Source organism: Mandrillus leucophaeus, unplaced genomic scaffold (genome assembly GCF_000951045.1).
Source record: "Mandrillus leucophaeus isolate KB7577 unplaced genomic scaffold, Mleu.le_1.0 Scaffold23, whole genome shotgun sequence".
NCBI lineage: Eukaryota > Metazoa > Chordata > Mammalia > Primates > Cercopithecidae > Mandrillus > Mandrillus leucophaeus.
This window is the reverse complement of record NW_012102365.1, coordinates 4,253,826-4,276,608: the sequence shown is the minus strand read 5'-3', so window position 1 is coordinate 4,276,608 and position 22,783 is coordinate 4,253,826. Positions and strand designations below refer to the sequence as shown.

Here is a 22,783-nt window from a genome sequence, read left to right as displayed (position 1 = left end):
CCAAGGAGAAGGACTTGCTGGATGATTCTTCAGGCTTCCTGACTGGGCTCCCCAGAAATTCAGAGGAGCCAGTTTGGTGAAGAAGAGAATGTCGACATCTCAATGTCACTTAGGGAGTCTTACAACAGAAGGTTATGTTGTACTTCCCAGCTCAAATAGGCCTATGTGTCACTGGGGAAAAGGATAAGCAGGACTGGTCATCGTGTGTGTGCCCATAAATGTGGGGCCAAGCCTTTCCCCCACAATGGGACACCAACTTTCTCTAATAATCAAAACAAGTACAGACATTTAGTGAGCACAAATTATGAGCCAGACCCTAGTCTGAGAGTTTTATGTGTGATATTTCTCATTTAATCACAATAACCCCCAATAATATTTATCAAATGCTTCCATGTGCCAAGCATTGTACGAAATGCTTCAAGTGGATAATATCTCATTTGACCCTCACAACTATCTTGAAACAGATAACTAGTATTCCTTCCATTTTAAGAATAAGGAAATGAAGACACAGAGGCCTGGTGACTTGTCCGAAATCAAATGACTGGAAAATGACAGAGCTAGGACACAAAGCCAGGTTTGTCCGAATCTAGCTCACAGCACTTTGCTGTGCTCTCTTCCTCAGAGGAAAGGCTTGGCGATGGCAAGCTTCAAGTCAAGAAAATCCAGAGAAAGGAACTCTTCCTTATCCTTCAAAGCCCTGGCTCAGTATCTTAAAACCTGTTTCCTGGGACACCTGCATCAGAATATTCTTGGGAGCTTGTAAGGATGTAGATTCCTGGAACCCCCATCCGCAAGATTCTAATTCAGTAGGTCTAAGATGGGACCTCGGATTATTTTTATGCACACAGAAGATTTTGAATCACAGGGCTGGCTCCAACAGCACCTCCTCCATGAGCCCCCACCTCACCCCACTCCATCCCAGAGCACCTCTCTTCAGACTACAGCATTGCACTCTGGCATGAGCCACAGCTTATCTGGGATTTTAGTAATGTTCATGTCTTCCCTACACCAAAAATAAGACTAGATCCTTCATGGGGCTACACCTTTTTACAAGCATTTTCCAGTGTTCCACTTAATCCCTTTCTACACTGTGAGCATTTTGAGAGGGGGCCCTTCTCCTTGTGATTCCCGTCTTATATCTGAACAGAGTTTTTTACAATGCGTTCAGAGTTTCACTTGCCCATGGTGGCCAAGCTAGGAAGCGGCAGGGCTAGGATTTGAACCTAAGTTTTCTAACTCCAAGCCCCGTATTCCTGCCTCCACAGCTTTCCTGTACTCTCCTCAGTGTAGGGAAGTAAACTTCGCCTCCCTATGCCGTTACATGGTAGTGGAGATTAAATTAGATAATAGCTTAAAGAGCCTGGCTCGGTGAGCACTCAATATATTATGTGGAGAAGGGTAAACTGAGGCCAGGGAGAGTAAATGATTTCCTCCAAATCAAACACCAAACTGCAGGCTGTAGACACGGCTATGGGCCAGCCCCAGACTCTCCTTGTTGAGAGAGCAGCTTTGGCGGCCTCGCAAGCTCCGCACCCCCGGACACACACGCACTCTAGCGAGGCGCCACCACGTGGGCAGCGGAGGAAGGAAACGCCCTTCAAAGGGAGCGTTCGGGAGTGGTCACCCAGCGGGGCGGGGCGGGGCGCAGGCGCGCAGTCGCTGGAAGATGACGTAGCCGGGGGCGTCAGGCTCTGTGTTGGTTGGAGGCAGCATGTGGGTCTGCAGCACGCTGTGGCGGGTGCGAACCGCCGCCCGGCAGTGGCGGAGGCTGCTCCCAGCTTCTGGCTGTCACGGACCTGCCGCCTCCTCCTACTCTGCATCCGCCGAGCCTGCCCGGGTCCGGGCGCTTGTCTATGGGCACCACGGGGATCCAGCCAAGGTCGTCGAGTAAGAGACAGCGCCGAAACCGGGGAAGGGGACTGGGGTTTCTGGAGGGCTTTAAGACGAGCTGTCGACTGGGAAGAGAGGGACAGGGTCCGAGGAAGGGGGCAGAGAATAGCAAGACGAAGCCGAAGCCCAGGGCGCTTTGGGTAGCTCAGAAAGACCGTACTTGAAGGTAGCTAAAGACCCGAGAAGCAATTATCAGGGTATGAATGGCTGATGTTTATTGATCGAGTATTGTGTCAGGCAATCGCTTGTTTAAATGAATGCTCTCATTTAATTGTCACAACAGTGTTTTGGGGTAGTTACTTGATTTATCCCCATTTTGCAGATGAAAACTGAGGCAGAAGAGGTAAAATCACTCGTCCAAGGTCACACAGCCAGTCAGCGGCAAAGTCAGAATTTAAACCTATGTCTGACTGACTGACCTGCCTGAGTTCTTACTCTTCTATTATGATTTTTTGGAAGAAGTTTTCAGAATACTTTTACGTCCATTTGGATCTTCACTTGTCAGTAAAGAGTAGGTCATAGACCATTGTTTCCAGAGGGCAGGGGACTTGCCCAGAGTGATATCGCTAATAAGTGATTGGAACGGGACTGGAATCCATGGCTTCTGATTCCAAACTCATGTGAGTTTCTCTCCACTCCACCGTATATGCATCTTGGCTTATAAAAAGAGCTGCTTTGGTGCCATACAGACCCAAGTATCTATGTTTGGTCAAATATAGGCTCAACCTCTTACTAGCTGTTTGGTCTTAGAGAAGTCACTCAACCTCTCGTTACTTTTATGACTTTGTCTTCCTAAAATTCTGTTGGATCTTATTTCATGCTTTGTGCATGTGGTTGATAAAAACAGTATGTCAGTTGCCAACCATTATAAATCTGCACATAAATAGCCATTCAGAAGGGCTATCGGGCCACTGAAGTGGAGCTAAGGCAAAAGCACAGGTCTGAGAATCAGAATACTTGGGGTCAAATCCTTGTCCTAGCTTTGCACTTGGCAAGTTACTGAGGTTCTCTGAGCCTTGGTTTCATCATCTTTAAAAATGGAGACAGTACAGACAAAGTTCATAGTGGTAATCAGCTAAGATCTGTGCAGTGCTCTCCACCAAAAAACACCTGCATACTCTTGTGCAGTACCTTCTTTTTTTTTTTTTTTTTGAGGCAGAGTCTCGCTCTGTTGCCCAGGCTGGAGTGCAGTGGCCAGATCTCAGCTCACTGCAAGCTCCACCTCCTGGGTTTACGCCATTCTCCTGCCTCAGCCTCCCGAGTAGCTGGGACTACAGGCGCCCGCCACCTCGCCCGGCTAGTTTTTTGTATTTTTTTTAGTAGAGACGGGGTTTCACCGTGTTAGCCAGGATGGTCTTGATCTCCTGACCTCGTGATCCGCCCGTCTCGGCCTCCCAAAGTGCTGGGATTACAGGCTTCAGCCACCGCACCCGGCCAGTACCTTCTTTTTAACTCTTTGGTTCCCAGCAAATAGTTTGATTATTTTCCAAAGGATAGGCAAATGTGGCATTACTTTAATGGTTAAAATTTGGGCTAGAGCTGGTCACAGTGGCTCACACCTGTAATCCCAGCACTTAGGGAGGCTGAGGCGGGTGGATCACCTGAGGTCGGTGGATCACCTGAGATCACGAGTTCTAGACCAGCCTGGCCAACATGGCGAAACCCCATCTCTACTAAAAATACAAAAAAATTAGCCAGGCTTGGTGGTGGGCGCCTGTAATCCCCGCTGCTCAGGAGGCTGAGGCAGGGGAATCACTTGAACCGAGGAGGCGGAGGTTGCAGTGAGCCGAGATTGCACCACTGCACTCCAGCCTGGGTGACAGAGCGAGACTCCATCTCAAAAAAAAAAAAAATTCAAGCTAGATGTTTTGACAGGTTGTGAGGATAAGCCTCAGATAAATTCAAGGTCATGCAATCAGCCTAGCCACATCCAGCATTACAGAAATTGAAAAGAATGTCAAGAAGACACATCAGTCAGTAAACTCCAAATTGTATGTTGATCGCAGGTAATAAAGCATTGTGTCAGGGAAGACGTCTCACTAAGGACTGTGTTGTAAGGAACTGGTACAGCTCTGATGAACACTCCTTCATTTCCAGGAACGTACACCAAATGAGAACAACATAGTGTCTCTCCCACGGACTTGTAGTTTGTGTCTGCAGCAGGACCTGCTACAAAACAGGTGCTTCTAAAATGTTAGTTCAATCTAAATCTAAATTTCCGGAAAAAGTGTACCTGTTATTAAGTTCGGCTGTGGTGATGAGGAAGGCCTGGAAAAGTTCAGCTGAATGCAGTTGCCTCCTAATTGATTCCCTCCTCTTGGAGAGCCAAAGAAGCTGAAACAGACTGGTCTGTTTGCAGATGCCACTTGGGAAAAAAATAAATAAATAAAAAGACAGCTTCTATTATTTCCTTCTGTGGAACTTCAGTAATTTCCCTCTAGTTCAAAACATGATACTTCCAGCCGGGCGCGGTGGCTCATGCCTGTAATCCCTGCACTTTGGGAGGCTGATGTGGGCAGATCATGGCGAAACCCTGTCTCTACTGAAAATACAAAAATTAGCTGGGTACGGTGGTGCACGCCTGTAGTCCCAGCTACTCGGGAGACTGAGGCAGGAGAATTGCCTGAACCGGGAGGCAGAGGTTGCAGTGAGCCGAGATCGCACCATTGAACTTTAACCTGGATGACAGAGCAAGACTTCCTCTCAAAAAAAAAAAAAGATACTTCCACAAAGCATTATATTCAACTTTGGCTTCACAGCACAGTCACCATTTGTAGTGCTTTTATTTTTTGTATTTGCCCACATAAAATATCAGACAGCTTTTATTTTTTATATATTTATTTATTTATTTTGAGATGAGAGCAAGCCATGTTGCCCAGGCTGGTCTTGAACTCCTGGGCTCAAGGGATCCTCCTGCCTCAGCCTCCTGAGTAGCAGGGATTGCAGGTGTGTACCACCACACCCAGCTTGGCCTGTAGTGCTTTTAGAAACTACCGTACATATTCCTAGGCCCCACTCCTGAGGTACTTAGTAGGTCTGTGCTGGCTTGGAGCATCTGTTTTTTTCAAAGCTCTCCAGGTATCTCTGCTGCACAGGCCAGGCTTGAGAACCACTGCCCTATGGATAGATTGTCAGACAAGCAGTAATTCTCCCCGTGCTCCAGAAGGGCAACTTTCCTTTCTGACCCAGATTCAGGCGGCTTTACTTGTTCTCATATGGACTGAAGCCAGAGACTGGGATTCTCTTTGTAGTCATGTCTTCGAGGTTTAGGGTAACCACACTGTCACAGAAAGAATCAGGTGTCCTTTACACATCCTGGTAACTAGGTGTCTGGGTCAGGTTACACCAGGTAGGGGTCATGGGACTACCTTAGAGTCTGAACAGAGCATTGTCAGAAGTAGTGTGGTTTGTGATGCTTGCGCTGTGGGCCACACCTCTGCAAGCAGGAGGGAAGGAATGAGGAACAGCCTGCTCAGGTCTGACTTCTCAAAAGGAGGCCTCCAGGTTTCTCCTGTTCTCACGTCCCTGTTTTCATTCCTGTTGGCCTCCAAACATTGCTGCTGTTCTCTCCTAAGCCATTTTCCCCTGTTGCTTAATTTCTTTCCCTTTCTTCCAAAATGGGGTCCCCTAAATAAGTATTTGGGCCTTTTTTATTTAAAAGATTAAACTGCGGATGTAAGTAAAGACTGTGCAGAAGAATGACAAACATTCGAGAAATTTCAGAGTTCTCCATAGCCACTGTCCCTTGTGCAGAGTTCTAGATTCCCTATCAGATAGTTCCCAGAAACCCAGGGGCCATGGATGTGGCTCATGCCTGTAATCCCAGAACTTTGGGAGGCTGAGGCGGGCAGATCACCAGAGGTCAGGAGTTCGAGACCAACATATCAAAACCCTGTCTCTACTAAAAATACAAAAATTAGCCAGGCACAGTGGTGCGTGCCTGTAATCCTAGCTACTTGGGAGACTGAGGCAGGAGAATTGCTTGAACCCAGGAGGCGGAGGTTACAGTGAGCTGAGATAGCACCACTGCACTCCAGCCTCGGCGACAGAGTGAGATTCTGTCTCAAAAAAAAAAAAAAAAAAAGATAGTTCCCAGAAACCCTTGGTTCTTCTCTTGCCTTCTTTTTTTCCTGAAAGTCCCCTCAGAACTTTACCATTCTCTGGATCTTCTGGTGAAACCAGCTTTCATTTATTGAAAAGCTGTATAGCAAGCATTGGGCTAAATGCCGCCTACATATAAATCACAACAATCCAGTTTGGTTATTGTTACTTCCACTTTACAGATAACGAAATTGAAGCTCAAGTAGATTGAAAGGCACTTATCCAAGATCATACAGCTAGGATGCCCCTTCTTTATTAAAAGTCCTTGATATAGACATAGGCCTGAGGAAACAATAGCAGTCACCTCAAATTATTTTTTAAATAAACTTTAAAAAATATATTAAATAAAATATATAGATGGGGTTTCACCATGTTGCCCAAGATGATCTCAAACGCCTGAGCTCAAGTGATCCTCCTGCCTCAACCTCCCAAGGTCTCAAATGATTTTTGAGAATGAGATGGACTATAAAATTGGGAAAAAGCTTAGAAGAGAAGGTGAAATTGTAGGTCATTCAGGTAACCCCAAGTTCCTATGCTATATAAAGGGCAGCCCCAACCTTGGGAAACTTTAGAAATACCATTCTCTGTCTCTTCCCCTTTTCAGGATCCCGAGGCTTTTGTAAAACAGCATCCTGATCATCTTGGCTTTCTCACCTGCCTGCTGCTAGTACAAAAATGAAAATCAGCTAGAAAACCCGTGGACGTATACCCATTCTGTCTTTTTGTTTTTGTTTCTTTTTTGAGATAGAGTCTGGCTCTGTCCCCCAGGCTGGAGTGCAGTGGTACGATCTTGGCTCACTGCAACCTCCACCTCCCAAGTTCAAGTGATTCTCCTGCCTCAGCCTCCTGAGTAGCTGGGATTACAGGTGCGTGCCACCATGCCCAGCTAATTTTTTTTATTTTTAATAGAGGCGGGGTTTCGCCATGTTGGCCAGGCTGGTCTTGAACTCCACCTCAGGTGATCTGCCCACCTCAGCCTCCCAAAGTGCTGGGATTACAGGTGTGAGCCACTGCGTCCAGCCTCCCCATTCTGTCTTAAGCCAGATAGACTTTGGAGGAGCAGGTGGTGGGGCCCCAGGCTATCCATTCTCACTATAGGGCACTGTTTACTCTCAGGAATTTCTTCTTTTTACAGTTAATATAAAGCAAAACTGCAGGTGACTTGATTGTTAAACCCAAATTTTAGTACTTTGGGGAAAAAAAAATCGCATTCTGTTTAGAGCCCTTTATTGTGGCCATGAATGGAGTGGGAACAGAAGGCATGGATGTAGTAAGTTGGCCAGCATGTATTCTTTGAGAGTTTACTGAGTGCAAGCCACTGAGGGTACAGAGTTGAATCTGTTGTAGTCGTTACCCTCAGAGCCTCACAGCCTAGTCCAGGAGAAAGGCCACCATCGTCCAGTGGTGTAAATGCTGTGATAAGATATGTTCAGAGTGCTGTGGACACCCAGAAGAGGGGTGCCTAACCCCCTCGGGGTAGTCAGAGTGTTCTCTGAAGAGACAGGGTGTAAACTGAGTGCTCCAGAGATCCAGTGAGCAGGAAAGTGGAGAAACGTCCCAAGCAGAGGAACCTACATGTGCAAAGACCCCGAGGGAAGAGAAAACATGGTGTGTCTGATCGGTCCGTATTTGTTGACTGCCCACTGTGCACTCATATGTAATCCTGTGAGAAAGGTGTCTGCTGAAACCAGCTCAGAGGGGACTACCCTCAGATCACAGGGCTCAAGCCTAAGCAGATTCCACATTCTATAACTCGTACATTACCTTCCATCGGGCCTTCAGACTAGGCTGTGGAGTTTAGGGCCAAGCCCTGCTACCCTGATTTTCTCATTGTTGCCGCTGAAGGTAAAAGCTGCAGGCACACCCCCAGGAATTACACAAAAGACTGGGGTTTTCCCTCCGTCCAGAGAGGCCGGGAGGAAAGCTGCCCCTCGGTGCCACTCCAAGTTGTCTGTTGCCCTCTCCTAGCAGCTCTCTGGGATGAACTGGCCTTTCCCACCCTGGGTGAGGTGGGAGGGGTCCTCATTTTAGAGAAGAAAAAGCAGAGATGACACGAGGTGAACCTGTGACTTGGGATGTTTCTTGCCTGTGTTCCAGTCCCACCTCTGCCACCAATTATAGCAGTAAGGAAATCACGTTAGTCTCCAATTATCTTCAGTTACTCCTTGATAAAATGAAGAGTGACCAAGGTCAGCAGTGGTAAATACGGGTATGTGTGCTGTCCCCACGCAGACCTTCACAGTTCCTTTCTATAGACCTCAAAACGTACACTCCTCTTTATCACATTCTCCCCAGATAACGTTCTTCCTGCCAAGACAAGATGGGCCCTCAACATCCTTCTCAGCGTAACACTGCAGCCATGGAAATTATCATGAGACGTGAATCCTCTTTGCTTCAACAATTGTCCAGCTCTGACAATTCTATGAAAGTAGCGCAGGCATTGACTGCCTGCTCACCAATGGTTGTTCCAGCAGCCTCCAGGGAGCAATGGTTTGACTTGAAATCTGGGATCCTGGGCACAAGATTTCACCAGGGACCCTCCCTTGGCCCTTGGCCCTTGATTACACAATCAATAGCCCTCCCAGCCTCCAGCCAGACAGGAGCTGCATGGTTGTGTTTTTACCTGTCAAAGAGATCCAGGCAGCTTGCAGGCAGGCAGGAACTGTGCAAGCTGAGTGACAGACACTGCAACTCCCTTGTAGTGGAGTGTCAGCAGATGTAGAATATCATGGGGCCCGCAGACTTTCTGGTCCTCTTAGTTTAGGGAAAGTAGGGGATTGAGAAGGTTTCTTTGCTAACTGGGTAGAAACTTCCAGAAGTTGTCCTAAGTTTCTGATTCTTTCGGTTCAAAATGATTGTGCTAAAGAGCCGAAAAATGAGTCCTGAATGGTGGGAGTCCTGGAAGCCGTAAGAGGTGCAGGGAGGTGTGGTTGTGTCCACCGCACCAAACCACGTGGAACAAAGGAGCTTTGCTCAGGTAAAGGAGCTCTCCCTGAGAGCCCAGGACTCCCTTATTTCCCAGGAAGCCAGGCCCTTACAAGCTGTGAGCTGAGGAACTTCATTCCTTCACAATTGCCTAGTTGTGCCCTGCTTATTAATTATTAGTCAAATCCCAGAACAATGTACCTAGCACACCAGGCATTTCACTGAATCACAGAAGGCAGCTTGGTGACCAGGGGACCGCAGACAGATGGGGAGGACCACATGAGGGTCAGTTACATTCACCCAGTGCCCTGTGATGACACAGACATTCTTGGTTCTGTACTAAGTAGATGAGAAAGTCTCTGGCTAGTGACAATTTCTCCCTACCTGTTCTTCCTGCTCGAAATGATATTGACCGTTTGATGTGATTGAGTAAAAGATGAAAGATAAGTACAAATGATTGCTAATTAAATGTGGAACGCAGGAAGGATATCTCAGCAGAGCTAGCTAATGCCCACCTTACACAGCAAGTATAACTGTGCCAGTCTCCGGGGTACTGGCCTCTTTTCCCCCCTCTCAAAAGGCTCTTTCTTCTGCCTGCTTTTGTCTCCCTTGTACTTCATATGGCATCACAGGTGTACAGCCTTGGCCTCAAAGGAGCCATTGTGACCTTATCCAGGCTGGGATCTGTTGATTGAGGACAGTGGCATCCCCTCAAGTTGCATGGCGCCATTACACTCACAGAGGGAGGACGCGAACGGTATGGGGGAAGCAATTTGAGATCTAGCCAGGCTGGGTTGGGTGCCTCATTTGTACTCCAAAACATAGCCACTGTTTCCTTTAGTGAGTTTTTTTTTTTAAGAACGGGGAAGAAATTGCTGTCATTACACTAGAGGTTTAACTCTTGGAATTCAGACTTGGTCCCTGTTTTCCCTCCTGTCTCAGCAGAATGGTATCCTTGACGACGTGGTTAGCACTGTCTGCAGGAACAGCAGTGCGTGTGGTATTGATGGCATTCCCTGGGGCAGGCCAAGGCTGGCCTCTCTGGTGAGAGGCAGCTGGACCCCTTGACCCCCAGGCTTGCAGCAAGCGTGGGGCCAGCCCCAGCCACCATCCACCTGTGTTTGTAGCTTCAACTTAACTTCCCATCTCCTAGACCCTCACCCCTGCTTGGCCCTCTTCACTCTCCTTCCTCCCACTTCGGTGAATCTCAAATGACAGAGCTGCTGGGCTTCCCAGAAGACAAAGAAGAGAACCAGGGGCCCAGAGCATGGTTTCTCAAACTGCTGTTTGGGGCAGGCTGCGCTGTGAAAATATTGTAGTGTTCCCAGCCCGCGTTAAATCTGGAAAGCTCTGGATGACACCGGCCACATGGGTTTCTTTATTCGGGGACTTCTCAGAGCCTTTATGACTAACGTGTAGTCAGAATCTTAGAAAAGGGGCTTAGTAGGCAGCATTTCCCAAACCAATTGGATCCCAGGAAATACCTAACAGCCAGGCGTGGTGGCTCACGCCTGTAATCCCAGCACTTTGGGAGGCCGAGGCAGGTGGATCACGAGGTCAGGAGTTTGAGACCAGCCTGACCAACATGGTGAAACCCTGTCTCTACTAAAAATAAAAAATAAAAATAAAATTAGCTGAGCATGGTGGCATGCACCTGTAATCCCAGCTACTCAGGAGGCTGAGGCAGGAGAATTCCTTGAACCTGGGAGGCAGAGCTTGCAGTGAGCCAAGATTGCACCACACCACTCCAGTCCGGGTGACAAAGCGAGACTCTGTCTCAAAAAAAAAAAAAAAAGAAAAGGCCAGGTGCCATGGCTCACGCCTGTAATCCCAGCACTTTGGGAGGCCAAGGCAGGCAGATCACAAGGTCAGGAGCTCGAGACCATCCTGGCTAACACAGTGAAACCCCGTCTCTACTAAAAATACAAAAAATTTAGCCGGGCGTGGCGGTTTGCACCTGTAATCCCAGCTGCTGGGGAGGCTGAGGCAGGAGAATGGCATGAACCTGAGAGGCGGAGCTTGCAGTGAGCTGAGATCGCGCCACTACACTCCAGCCTGGGTGACAGAGCAAGACTCTGTCTCAAAAAAAAAAAAAAAAGAAATACCTAACAGCATCTCCAAGGAAAATTCAGCACACACAGTGTAGTGAATGCTGGCGTAGTGTTCAACAGCCTGCATTTTGGAGTCTAGCTTAAGATCAAGACTCTTGAGCAAATTATTTCTCTGAGCCTCAGTTTCCTCTGCTTTAAATTTGGGTGATACCACCCTCCACATAGGCATTTTGAGGACTGAACGGCATCATGTATATAAAATGTTAAGCATACTTGGAGCTCAGTAAGCCATCGACATAAGTTGTGATTTCATTGTTGAGTGAAATCACCCAGAATAGGTTTTTCGACTCTCCTAGACTCCACCCACCCAGCCAACTCACAGTTCTATATGTCTAGCCCTGAGCACTCTCTGCTCTGTATCCATACTGCGGGTCACCTGTGTCCCCTCTCCAAATCTACTCTTCCTTCCTCCCTAGCTCAGCATTCAGTTGTCCAAGCCAAAGGCCTGGGAGCCATCAAAGACTTCCCTTCCCTCCCGCCACATGGAACTGGTCACCAAGTGACATTAGTGTGCTTATTTAAAAGATTTTACGTTACTGAATCCTTCTCTCCATTCTAATGGCTCTTATGCATATTACACCTGTTGCCTGGTCTACTCCTGGGTCAGATTCTTTGTCATTCCCTCCGGCAGGAAAACCTTTTGTCTTTTCTCCATCCACCCTGTAAATGCCTATTTATCCTTCAAATTATGGTATCCTTTCGTCCAAAAACCCTTTTCGAATCTTCTGTTTTCTTCCTCCCACCAGACTGGACACTGTCAGCCAGCTTTAGCACCACAAGCCTCCTTCTGTTACAGCCCTTCTCCCAGTGTTTCCATGGATGCGTTCCCAGTTCATCAAGGCCCTGAGAAGGGGATTTGTTTTATTTATTTATTTTTTCCTGAGACAGGGTCTCCTGTTGCCAAGGCTAGAGTGCAGTGGTCATTCACAGGTATGATGATGGTACATACTAGCCTTGAACTCCTGAGCACAAGCAACTCTCCTTCCTCAGCCTCCCAAGCAGCTGGGACTACAGATGCATGCTACCATGCCCACCTTTATTCATCATGAAGCCCCTTGGCACAGTATCTGGCACTTTCACTGTCAGTAAATATTTGTTGAATTACGTTTACTTGAATTTTCCAAAAAGTTGCTGTCTTCCTTTCAGTGACTCAGTGATTCTTTTCAGAGGTATAACCAGGGAATTGTTTCAAAAGTTTGCTTGGATATTCCCACAACTGATAACAGCTGCCATTTCTTCAGCATCTACTGTGTAGGTACTACCATAAATGCTTTACATGCATTAACTCATGTAATCCTGTGAACTGAGTTCTTGTGTTATCCCATTTTACAAGGGAATATTCTGAGGTTTATCTAGCTGATAAATGACCAAGGTAGGATTCAAACCCAGGGCTGCCTGCTTCACTCCAGATCCGTGCTCTACCCATCATCTGTGAACTGAGATCTACCTGTATTCTCATCTTGACCACAGGCATCTAGATTTTTAAGAAGTGTAGTCTCGCTGCACATGTGATGTATATGCCTAGACTGAATGCCCTTAAGGATAATCTCCATCTTTATTTGAGCCCATCTTTCAGGAGTATTTTCATAAACAGCCTAGAAGGAGGAAGAGCAAGTACAAACAGCTAAGACCCTTTGGTTTGGGCCCTGCCCCTGATTTCCTTAATGACTGGCACTTTTTTTTCTTTTGAAACGGAGTCTCACTTTGTCGCTCAGGTTGGAGTACAGTGGTGTGATCTCCACTTGTTTCAACCTCTGCCTCCCAGGTTCAAGCAGTTCTCCTGCCTCAGCCTCCCAAGTAGCTGGAACTATAGGAACACACCACCACGCCCGGCTAATTTTTGTATTTTTTTTTTTTTTAGTAGAGACGGGGTTTCGCCATATTGGCCCCACTGGTCTCCAACTCCTGACCTCAATTAATCCACCCACCTCGGCCTCCCAAAATGCTGAGATTACAGGCGTGAGCCACCACGCCTGGCCATGACTGGCACTTATGCCACATTTTCTCACTAGTGAGAAATTTATTCAACAGTGTGTTGAGACTAAAAGTTCTCTGCCCTCTGGGAGCTCACAGTCTAACAAGGAGACAGCACATACACACACATTCTGGCTAACAAAACTAGGTGATAAGTAAAAAGAGCTCTGAACTCAAGAGTCTGAAAGACCTGAATCCAAGTCTGCATTTGCATCTGCGGTTCCAAAATCCTGAAAGCTCTGGAAACTGACAGTTTTTTTCTATAACTTATTTGAAGGAAACCTGATCTAACATGAGGTTTTTATGTGGTCTTTATTCATCTCACTTAGCATGAGTATTCCTACATTTTGCTGCAGACACATTCATGTGTCTGATCACAGGGTGCTGCAGCAGCCCCCAGTGGGTATGTAGATAACACATGGCCCCAAGAGTTTCAGAAAAGGGATTGTGAACCTATGTCTTCTCCTGATCAATTGACAAAAATGTATGAAATGGCTTCACAAACTAAACATTAGTAAACTCATATGAGATAGTCATAAATAGCATGATGTATAATTCTGTACAATGGGAGCACCGAGCAAGTGATTTTTTTATTTTTCTGGACTAGGAGGAGGGTTGAAAGATGTCTTAAGGGAAGTAAACTTTGAACTGGGCCTTGAAGGGTGAGTTGAATTCCTCACTTCATAGAGAAGCTGTGGAAGAAACATTCTGGGCTGTAGGAAGAACGTATAGAAAATGTGTAGAAAAAATGTCTTTAAACAGCTTGAGCACATGAACTTTGTCAGCTTACAGAAAACCTCTGATGATCTGTGAAAATGGAGGAGAGAAGCGCTGTGGATAACATAAAGGGGCAGCTAGTCCAAAATCCATTTGCTCTGGGCAGGATTTTTCTTTTGAATGCAGACTTAATACACACATTGAGAGTGAAACATCACTATCTGGGCTGATGCCTCCTTGCTTCGCGCCCACCTGTTAGCGCTCCCTCCCTCTCCCCATAAGGCAACTACAGCCGGTCCAGCCTGTGCTCATTTCACTGCCCTCTGCTTGGTGTGGGGTCAGCACCTTACCTGCTGGCTTCTGTAGATCACACTGCCAGGTTCAAATCAGGTCAGCCACTTGCTACTTTGTAGTGGCCGTGAGCAAGTTATTTACCTCTTAGAGCCTTTGTTCCTCAGCTGTAAAAGCAGAACAATAGTATGAGAGCTATTGTAATAGGAGAGCTGGCAGGTAAAGCACTTAGCAGTGTGCCTGACTGGTAAGCACTGAATAAACAGCAGTTACTACTATTGCAAGGACTCCCCATCCTCCAGCTATGTGTAAATACATACATTCCTTAATTGAGTAGCTGGGACTACAGGCACACACCACTACACCTGGCTAATTTTTGTATTTTTAGTAGAGATGGGGTTTCACTAGGTTGACCAGGCTAGTCTCGACCTCCTGACCTCGTGATGCATCCACCTCAGCCTCCCAAAGTGCTGGGATTACAGGCGTGAGCCCCCGCGCCCAGCTATTATTAAACATTTCTAGAAAATCACACTTTTACCACAAGATCAAACCTGCGGTGGAATTAAAAGGTCAGATTTCTGCAGGAAGTAGGTGGAATTACATCAGCTTAGTTTGGTGATACTGTTGCCTAATGCTAAGAACCTCTTGTTGGCAGTTTTATGTGTCTTGGGTAAGTAAAAATGAATTATTACTTAATAAATGCATTTGGGCAGAGAGAAACATTGCAAACATGAAATCTTAGCGGTGTGGAGAAAGAAAGAAAGCAGTCACTGGTGATTAAAAAGTCACAGGCCCCTTGGGTCTAGTACACTGACCAGTACTATCTGGTTGGCAGATCTCCTTTTTAAGAAAACTTTTTTGAAATAACAAAAGTAACACATGTACATTGCAACTTGGCCTCCCTCAAAAGCTTTCTTGCAGGTTTTGCCCATTAATCAAAGTTTCAGTGGGATAAAGATGTTGCCACCGTGGTGTCCAAGACCCACCACAAGCAGAGGGACTTACCACTGACTTAACATGGAAGAGGCTCCCAGAGGGGATCAGGTTCAAACCACTACTGCAACTCTGTTTTACAAATGGAGAAACAGAGGCCTAGAGCAGAGAAGAAACTTGCCCATGGTGACCCAGGCATCCTGTGGTTGAGCTTTACACCCAGGACCCTCAGCCCTCCACCCAGGGTCCTTTCTGCCAGACAAAAATCCTCCTCCAGAAGGGCCATCACTCAGAGTGAATCACGGCCACCCATAGAGGTCTTTGTGAACTACATAGGCCATCTCCCCATTACCCCCACACTCCGCAACTAACAGAAATATCTCCTCTCCCCTGTATATGTTACGACCAAGAATAAAATCAAACAGGTGGAGGACATGTCAGCTAGCCTGGGATTTCCCAGGTATGCCTGTTGGTAAGAACTACTTGGGGTGCCCTCATCTGGAGATTCTGGCTCAGTAATTCAGAGGTAGGCCTGATGATTTATATCCATGAGCATACCAGGTAATTCTTATAACCAAGCGAGTTTTGGGAAACACAGGGCTCATCTAGGCCAGCAGAGGTTTCCTGTCCGAGAGAGGGCAGTGGGGTTGAAAGGCCAGGTGCAGTGGCTCACACCTGTTATCCCAACACTTTAGGAGGCCGAGGAAGGCGGATCACAAGGTCAGGAGTTCACGACCAGCCTGGCCAACATAGTGAAACCCCATCTACTAAAAATTAAAAAAAAAATAATTAGCTGGGCGTGGTGGCAAGCACCTACAGTCCCAGCTTCTTGGGAGGCTGAGGCAGGAGAATCACTTGAACCCGGGAGGCAGAGGTTGCAGTGAGCCGAGATTGCGCCATTGTACTCCAGCCTGGGCGACACAGTGAGACTCTGTCTTTAACAAGAAAAAAAAGAAAAACACTGTAGATTTTCCACTTGTGGTTAATGAGAGTCAACCTGTATCCTATGTTGATTTCTTTTTTTTTTTTTTTTTTGAGACAAAGTTTTGCTTTGTCACCCAGGATGGATGGCACAATCTCACCTCACTACAATCTCTGCCTCCCACAGTCAAGCAATTATTCTGCCTCAACCGCCCGAGTAGCTGAGATTACAGGCACCCACCACCATGCCCGGCTAATTTTTTTATTTTAGTAGAGACAGGTTTTCGCCATGTTGGCCAGGCTGGTCTTGAACTCCTGACCTCAGGTGATCCGCCTGTCTCAGCCTTCCAAAGTGCTGGGATTACAGGCATAAACCACCACGCCCAGCCTTCTGTACTGATTTCTTATGGTACCTCTCTTTTATAACAGAACTATAATTCCTGGGCACACATGGCAGCTCAGAAATGTTGCCTGACCTACTTTGGGGAGATGATTTGAGCGAAACACCCAATCTAGCCTGGATGACATGAACATCTCCGTTTGGCTTTGTGCTTAGACTCAAGAACCTGGAGCTAGCTGCTGTGGAAGGATCAGATGTCCATGTGAAGATGCTGGCAGCCCCTATCAATCCATCTGACATAAATATGATCCAAGGTAACCTTGGTTTCTGTGGCTTATGTTAATTGGCTTTTTTGTTCAGCTGCCACCTCGTTTTCATTCCTCCTCAGGTGTGGGTGTGAAATGCCTGTGATTAGCAGCAGCTGTTCTCCAGATGAGCCGTCTACAGGCTGTGTCAGCCCTGTCTGGCCTCCCTTTTCTGGCATGTGAGGATTTTTGAGAAGATTGCAGTGGGGAGTAAACTAAACCTTGTGAAGTGCCTACGACATGCTGGTTTTATTTCGTATGTTATCTGATCTTCATAATAACCATGAACACTAAAGAATATAGTCCCCCTATACAGACAAGTAAGCTAAGGCTCAGAGGTTGGTTAGGCAGACAATCCAATGCAGAGCCCAGATCAGGCCTAGGATGGCATGTACTCAAGTCTATGCTCTTTCACTGCCCAAACATCACTGGTTGACCCTTTAATGCTCTTCTTCCTCAGGAAACTACGGCCTCCTTCCCGAACTGCCAGCTGTTGGAGGGAACGAAGGTGTTGCACAGGTGGTAGCAGTGGGCAGCAATGTGACCGGGCTGAAGCCAGGAGACTGGGTGATTCCAGCAAATGCTGGTTTGGGTGAGTTTCTCCAGGTGTCAGCTGCCTTTTCGTTCTTCCAGATCCTATTTCACCCACTCTGTAGATGTCCACTGATTGGCTCAGTGTACCTGGGTAATGCAGGTTTTTTTTTTTTTTTTTTTTTTTTTATTTATTGAGACAGAGTTTTGCTCTTATTGCCCAGGCTGGAGTGCAATGGTGCGATCTCGGCTCACCACAGCCTCCGCCTCCCGGGTTCAAGCGATTCTCCTGCCTCAGCCTCCCAAGTAGCTGGGATTACAGGTGCCCACCACCACGCCCGACAAATTTTTGTATTTTTGGTAGGGAGGGGTTTTTATCATGTTGACCAGGCTGGTCTCGAACTCCTGACCTCAGGTGACCCACCACCTCAGCCTCCCAAAGTGCTGGGATTACAGGCATGAGCCACTGTGCCCAGCCTGAATTTTGTTTATACACGGAGATGAGCCAAAAGGCATTTCATGTAGAGGACGTAAAATGAGCAGAGACACAAAGGTGAGATTGGGAAATGGTGGAAAATCCACTGTAGCCTCAGCAGAGGGTTTGCACATAGTAGAGGATTGCACGAGTGAGAAAGAAGGCCAGAAAGGCAGGTTCAATTACTTGAGCCCAGGAGTTCCAGGCTACGGTGGGCTATGATTGCACCATTGCACTCCAGCATGGGCAACAGAGTGAGACCCTGTCTCTATTTTTTTAAAAAGGTAGCTTGGGTCCACATGGGGTAAGGCCCTTCCCAAGCCAAGGTAATGAGCAGGATTTTCTTTGATATATTATAAGGAGTCATAGGTGAGTTTTATTTTTTAGCACTTAACAGTTTTCAAGGCGCATCTGTTATACATATCGATCCTCACAGCAGCTACAAGAGGGAAGCAGGACATGTATTATCCACCCATTGGACACAAACTGAAGCTTGAGAAGTAAAGCCCTGGCCCAAACTCAAACAGCAAAATGACAGTGCTCACTGGATTCTTTCTCCTGGGTTCCCACTACACACCAGTGTTATGATCTTCTGGGTTGTAACTTACAGCGACCCAGCTCAAACTTGCTGTAAAAAAAGAAGTTGGGGCTGGGCATGGTGGCTCACGCCTGTAATCCCAGCACTTTGGGAGGCCAAGGTGGGTGGATCACCTGAGGTCAGGAGTTCGAGACTAGCCTGGCCAACATGGTGAAACCCCATCTCTAATAAAAATACAAAAAATTAGCCAGGTGTGGTGGCACGCGTCTGTAGTCCTGGCTACTCGGGAGACTGAGGCAGGAGAATCTCTTAAACTCAGTAGGCGGAGGCTGCCGTGAGCCGAGATCACGCTACTGCACTCCAGCCTGGGCAACAGAGCGAGACTCCATCTCCAAAAAAAAAAAAAAATAAGTTAAGGGCAGGTGCAGTGGCTCATGCCTGTAATCCCAGCACTTTGGGAGACTGGGGCGGGCAGATCACCTGAGGTCAGGAGTTCAAGACCAGCCTGGCCAACATGGTAAAACCCCATCTCTACTAAAAATACAAAAATTAACCAGGCATGGTGGCATGCCTGTAGTCCCAGCTACTCGGGAAGCTGAGACAGGGGAATCACTTGATCCCAGGAAGCGGAGGTTACAGTGAGCCGAGATCGTGCCACTGCACTCCAACCTGGGCGACAGAGTGAGATTCCATCTCAAAAAAAAAAAAAAAGGTTAATTGATCTGTGGAACTGGGAAGTGTAACAGGTTGAAAGCTTTGGGTTCAGCTGAATCTAAGAGCCCCAGTACTATCAGAGTTGTGTCTCTCACTTGTTCTCAGATGGGCTGTCCCCACATATTGATATAATCAAACCAACAAATACTTATTGGCCACTCTCTTTGTGCCAGGCACTACTCTAAGCACTTCATGTATATTAACTCAATTGTTCCCACAACATGAGGTGGTTATTTCCTTCCCATTTTGCAGGCAATACAACAGTAAATGCAATGGAAAACTGTAAACTATTGAGCAGTTTGTCCAAGGTCACCCAGCCAAAAGTGATGGAGTTAGAATTCAGATCCACTCTGATACACCCCTCTCGTAGATGGCCACCAGCAGCCTGAGGTTCATATCACCCTAAAAACAAACAAATGAGCACATCCTCCACAATCATGTCCAGCACATCCCCCAGAAGGGCCCTGAATGGGCCTTGCCCATCCCGGAACCAGTCCCCTGGGGTGGGGTAGGGCCACTCCGGTTGCTCTGATTGAGTCTCTCACCTTCCTCCATGGTACAGAAGGTGGGGCCTTGTGGTTGACAGCCCCAGAGATTAGGAAGGAGCACTTGCAGAAAGAAAAAAAATACTAGGGGGAAAAAAAAAACAGTAATAGGAGTCTACTACAAGCTCTTTGCTTCTCTAAGATCATGGAGGCTGCCAAGAATGGCTGCACCATCTCCTACACCGACCTGGCGGTGAAGGAACTCAGCCATTTGAGCAAATTGAGAGCTGTGAGGATTCACTGGATCCTGATGCCAGTGCTTTGGGCCAGCCCCTGTGCTGAGTGAAGGTCCTATCAAGGTGAGCAGACAGTTCCTGCCCTCAGAGTGCTCTTGGCTGGCAGTAGGAGGCCCAGGAATGGAAACACAACACTTAATACAATACAGTATTACAAGCACTATAATCACAGGATTGACACAAAGACAAGAGTCCTCTATCTTGGAAAGCCTTAAAAAAGGCTTCCCGGAGAAGTGATGCTTGAACTCAGTCTGGAAGAGCTGCTGGAAGTGCAGCCAGTGGGCTAGGTGAGGAGGGGCTTCCCAGGCAGGGAGTGCAGCGTGTGTGAATGTAAGTGATAAGAGAAGGCACAGCACTGGTGGGGAGCCGCAGGTAGCTCAGGATGCCTGGCTCATGGGTGGGAGTGGAAGAGAAGTGAGGTGGAGCTGGAAAGGTGGGCTGGAGCTGGGTCCTGGTGGGCCGGCATCCACAGTGCAAGGGGTACCAACGGAGAGTTAAGTAGAGGAATGATTTGTTAGGATTTGTGCAATGCAGAGAATGGTCTGCAAACCATTGGTCTGGAAAGGCAGAGGGTGGAGGCAGAAAGCCTGTGAGGAGGTGGGCAAACAAGTCAGGCTTCAGATGATGAAGGGTGAGGGTCTGAATAAGACAGGGGCGTAGGGCTGGAGAAGAGGGTGTGGAGTCAAGAGCTAAAGTAACAAGATTTGGCAATACTTTCAGTTTGGAAATGAGAATAAAGGACGTCTGCCAGGTGTCTGGGTAATTGTACGTGTGGTGGTGGGGGTACCCAGAACAGGGATTCTTCCCTGGAGAAAAGGTGATTCTTTTTTTGTCTTGTTTTTCTTTTGAGACAGAGTCTCTCTCTGTTGCCCAGGCTGGCGCAGTCTCAGCTCACTGCAACCTACACCTCCTGGGTTCAAGCAATTCTCCTGCCTCAGCCTCCCGAGTACCTGGGACTACAGGCGCCCACCACCACGCCCAGCTAATTTTTGTACTTTTAGTAGAGATGGGGTTTTGTCTTGTTTGTCTTGTTGGTCAGGCTGGTCTTGAACTCCTGACCTCAGGTGATCTGCCCCCCTCAGCCTCCCAAAGTGTTGGGATTACAGGCATTGAGCCACCGCGCCCGGCCAAAAGGTGAGTCTTTTAAGCAAGGTGCCAGCCAGAGAGGATGAGGATTTTATAATTGTGAGTACTGCAATTAATTCAGTGTATTCAGTAAACATTTTGTAAGCATCTGCAGCATGCTGGACTCGAGGACACAGCAGTGAACGGACATGGTCTTTCTTCTCATGAAGACTGCCATTTAGTAAGAGTGGCAACTATTAAACATATAAGTTCTCAGCTGGCCACAGCTTGGTCATTTTCCATGGTTCTGAGCTGCCCAGCTGTTGCTGAGCCCATAGCCGGCCTTTTCCCACGTGCAGCCAATCCCAGGGGAGACTAGACCAGATGGTGTACATAGATCTTTGCCAACTGACTTTCTCCTTGGGAAATACGCAAAACCTTCCTGAGGAAGCACAGAGCCATAGAAAGAGCACTGACTCTGGAATCAGGGGCAAGTTCTCTTTCCAGCTCCACTGTATGACCTGATTTAAGTCACAGCTACTTTGTGCCTCAGTTTTTTCATCTCGAAAATGGGACTAATAGTCACTGCCTACCGTGTCTCAGTAGACTCTTAATAAAACTCAACTGAGCGAATATATGCAATGATCTTTGCAAATGCCAAATTTCTCTATGAATTAGATCAGGAGTTGGCAAACTTTTATCTTAAAGGGCCAAATAATAAATATTTTAGACTTTGTAGGCTATACCATCTTTGTGACTACCCAATTCTACTATCGTAAACACACAGACAATATATAAACAATTGAGTGAGCATGGCTGTGTTCCAGTAAAACTTTATTTGCAGGACTGGGCGTGGTGGCTCATGCCTGTAATCCCAGCATGGGAGGCTGAGGCGGGCAGATCGCTTGAGTCCAAGAGTTCAAGGATGGCCTGGACAACTTGGGGAAAGTCCATTTCTACAAAAAATTAGCCAAGTGTGGCAGCGTACACCTGCAGTCCCAGCCACTGGGGAGGCTGACATGGAAGGATAGCTCAAGGCCCAGAAGCAGAGGTTGCGGTAAGCCACACTCCAACCTGGGCAACAGAGCAAGACTCTTGTCTCAAAACAAAAAAACACTTTATTTACAAAAACAAGTGGTGAGGCAGATTTGGCCCACAGGTCACAATTTGCTGACCCCCAAGTTAGATAATGGAGATGGTTAAGGGTCAGTTGCATATGAGTGAGGAATTGGGAATCCTCAGAGCTAAGGTCTGGGAATTAGCATCATTAAAGGAAAACAATGTGTGTTATACACCCACTGTATGCTAGGCATAGTGATAGTCTCTGTACAAATGTCTTTAGTTTAATCTTCCCACTATGACATAAGTGTTATTTTCTGCATTTCACAGATTAGGGAAATGGAAACTCAAAAAAGGTAAAGTGATCATTCAAAGTCACACACTAGTGAGTGGCAGAACCAGGGTTTTTAAGCAGGTCTCTCCAACTTCAAGCCTAAGAGTTCTACTTGAAATCCTGAAAGCCCTTGTCTCTGACCATGGGTGCTGCCTCCCTCCCACCCAGCGTCTCTTGAGAAGAGGATTAGGGACTGCTAAGCCCCAGAAATTCATATCAAGGGCTGGATTTCCATTGTCGTGCCATAAGAGGAATTAGAAAATGCCCTGGATTTCATACATAGAAAGCCCTGCACTAAGCATTTGGCACAGGGTAGAGTGCAATAAGTGTTAGCTGAGATGAGTGGGAACAATGATTTGAAGGCCAGTCTGGGGAACGCCCACAGGATGCTGGGGCACTTTCTGGATTCCAGAGGAATCCTTGCCTTTTCAGTCTCTTATTTTCTCAGCCATAGACCTACTCTAGGATTGACACAGCCTTCAATAAAAAGTGTTCCCAGGCCGGGCTTGGTGGCTCACGCCTATAATCCCAGCACTTTGGGAGGCCAAGACAGGCGGATCACGAGGTCAGGAGATGGAGACCATCCTGGCTAACATGGTGAAACCCTGTCTCTAACAAAAAATACAAAAAATTAGCCAGGCGTGGTGGCAGGCATCTGTGGTCCCAGCTACTCGGGAGGATGAGGCAGGAGAATGGCGTGAACCTGGGAGGCGGAGCTTGCAGTGAGCCAAGATCGTGCCACTGCACTCCAGCCTGGGTGACAAAGCAAGACTCCGTA

The 22,783-nt window shown here is 47.2% G+C and overlaps 1 protein-coding gene across 3 annotated transcripts in view; it reads left to right on the top strand.

Moving 5' to 3' along the window:
- Positions 1-1,658: 1,658 nt before the first annotated feature.
- MECR (mitochondrial trans-2-enoyl-CoA reductase) overlaps positions 1,659-22,783 on the top strand; it is a 42,652-nt gene continuing 21,527 nt past the window's right edge. The window contains exons 1-4 of one of the 3 annotated variants that reach the window (XM_011981748.1): positions 1,659-1,887; positions 12,195-12,278; positions 16,420-16,517; positions 16,969-17,100. In XM_011981748.1, the coding sequence (XP_011837138.1) occupies positions 1,712-1,887; positions 12,195-12,278; positions 16,420-16,517; positions 16,969-17,100 (490 nt within the window). In that variant the 5' untranslated portion in view covers positions 1,659-1,711. Of the gene's footprint in view, positions 1,888-12,194; positions 12,279-16,292; positions 16,518-16,968; positions 17,101-22,783 lie in introns of all 3 variants that reach the window. The other 2 variants (XM_011981749.1, XM_011981750.1) reach the window with 2 other exon arrangements.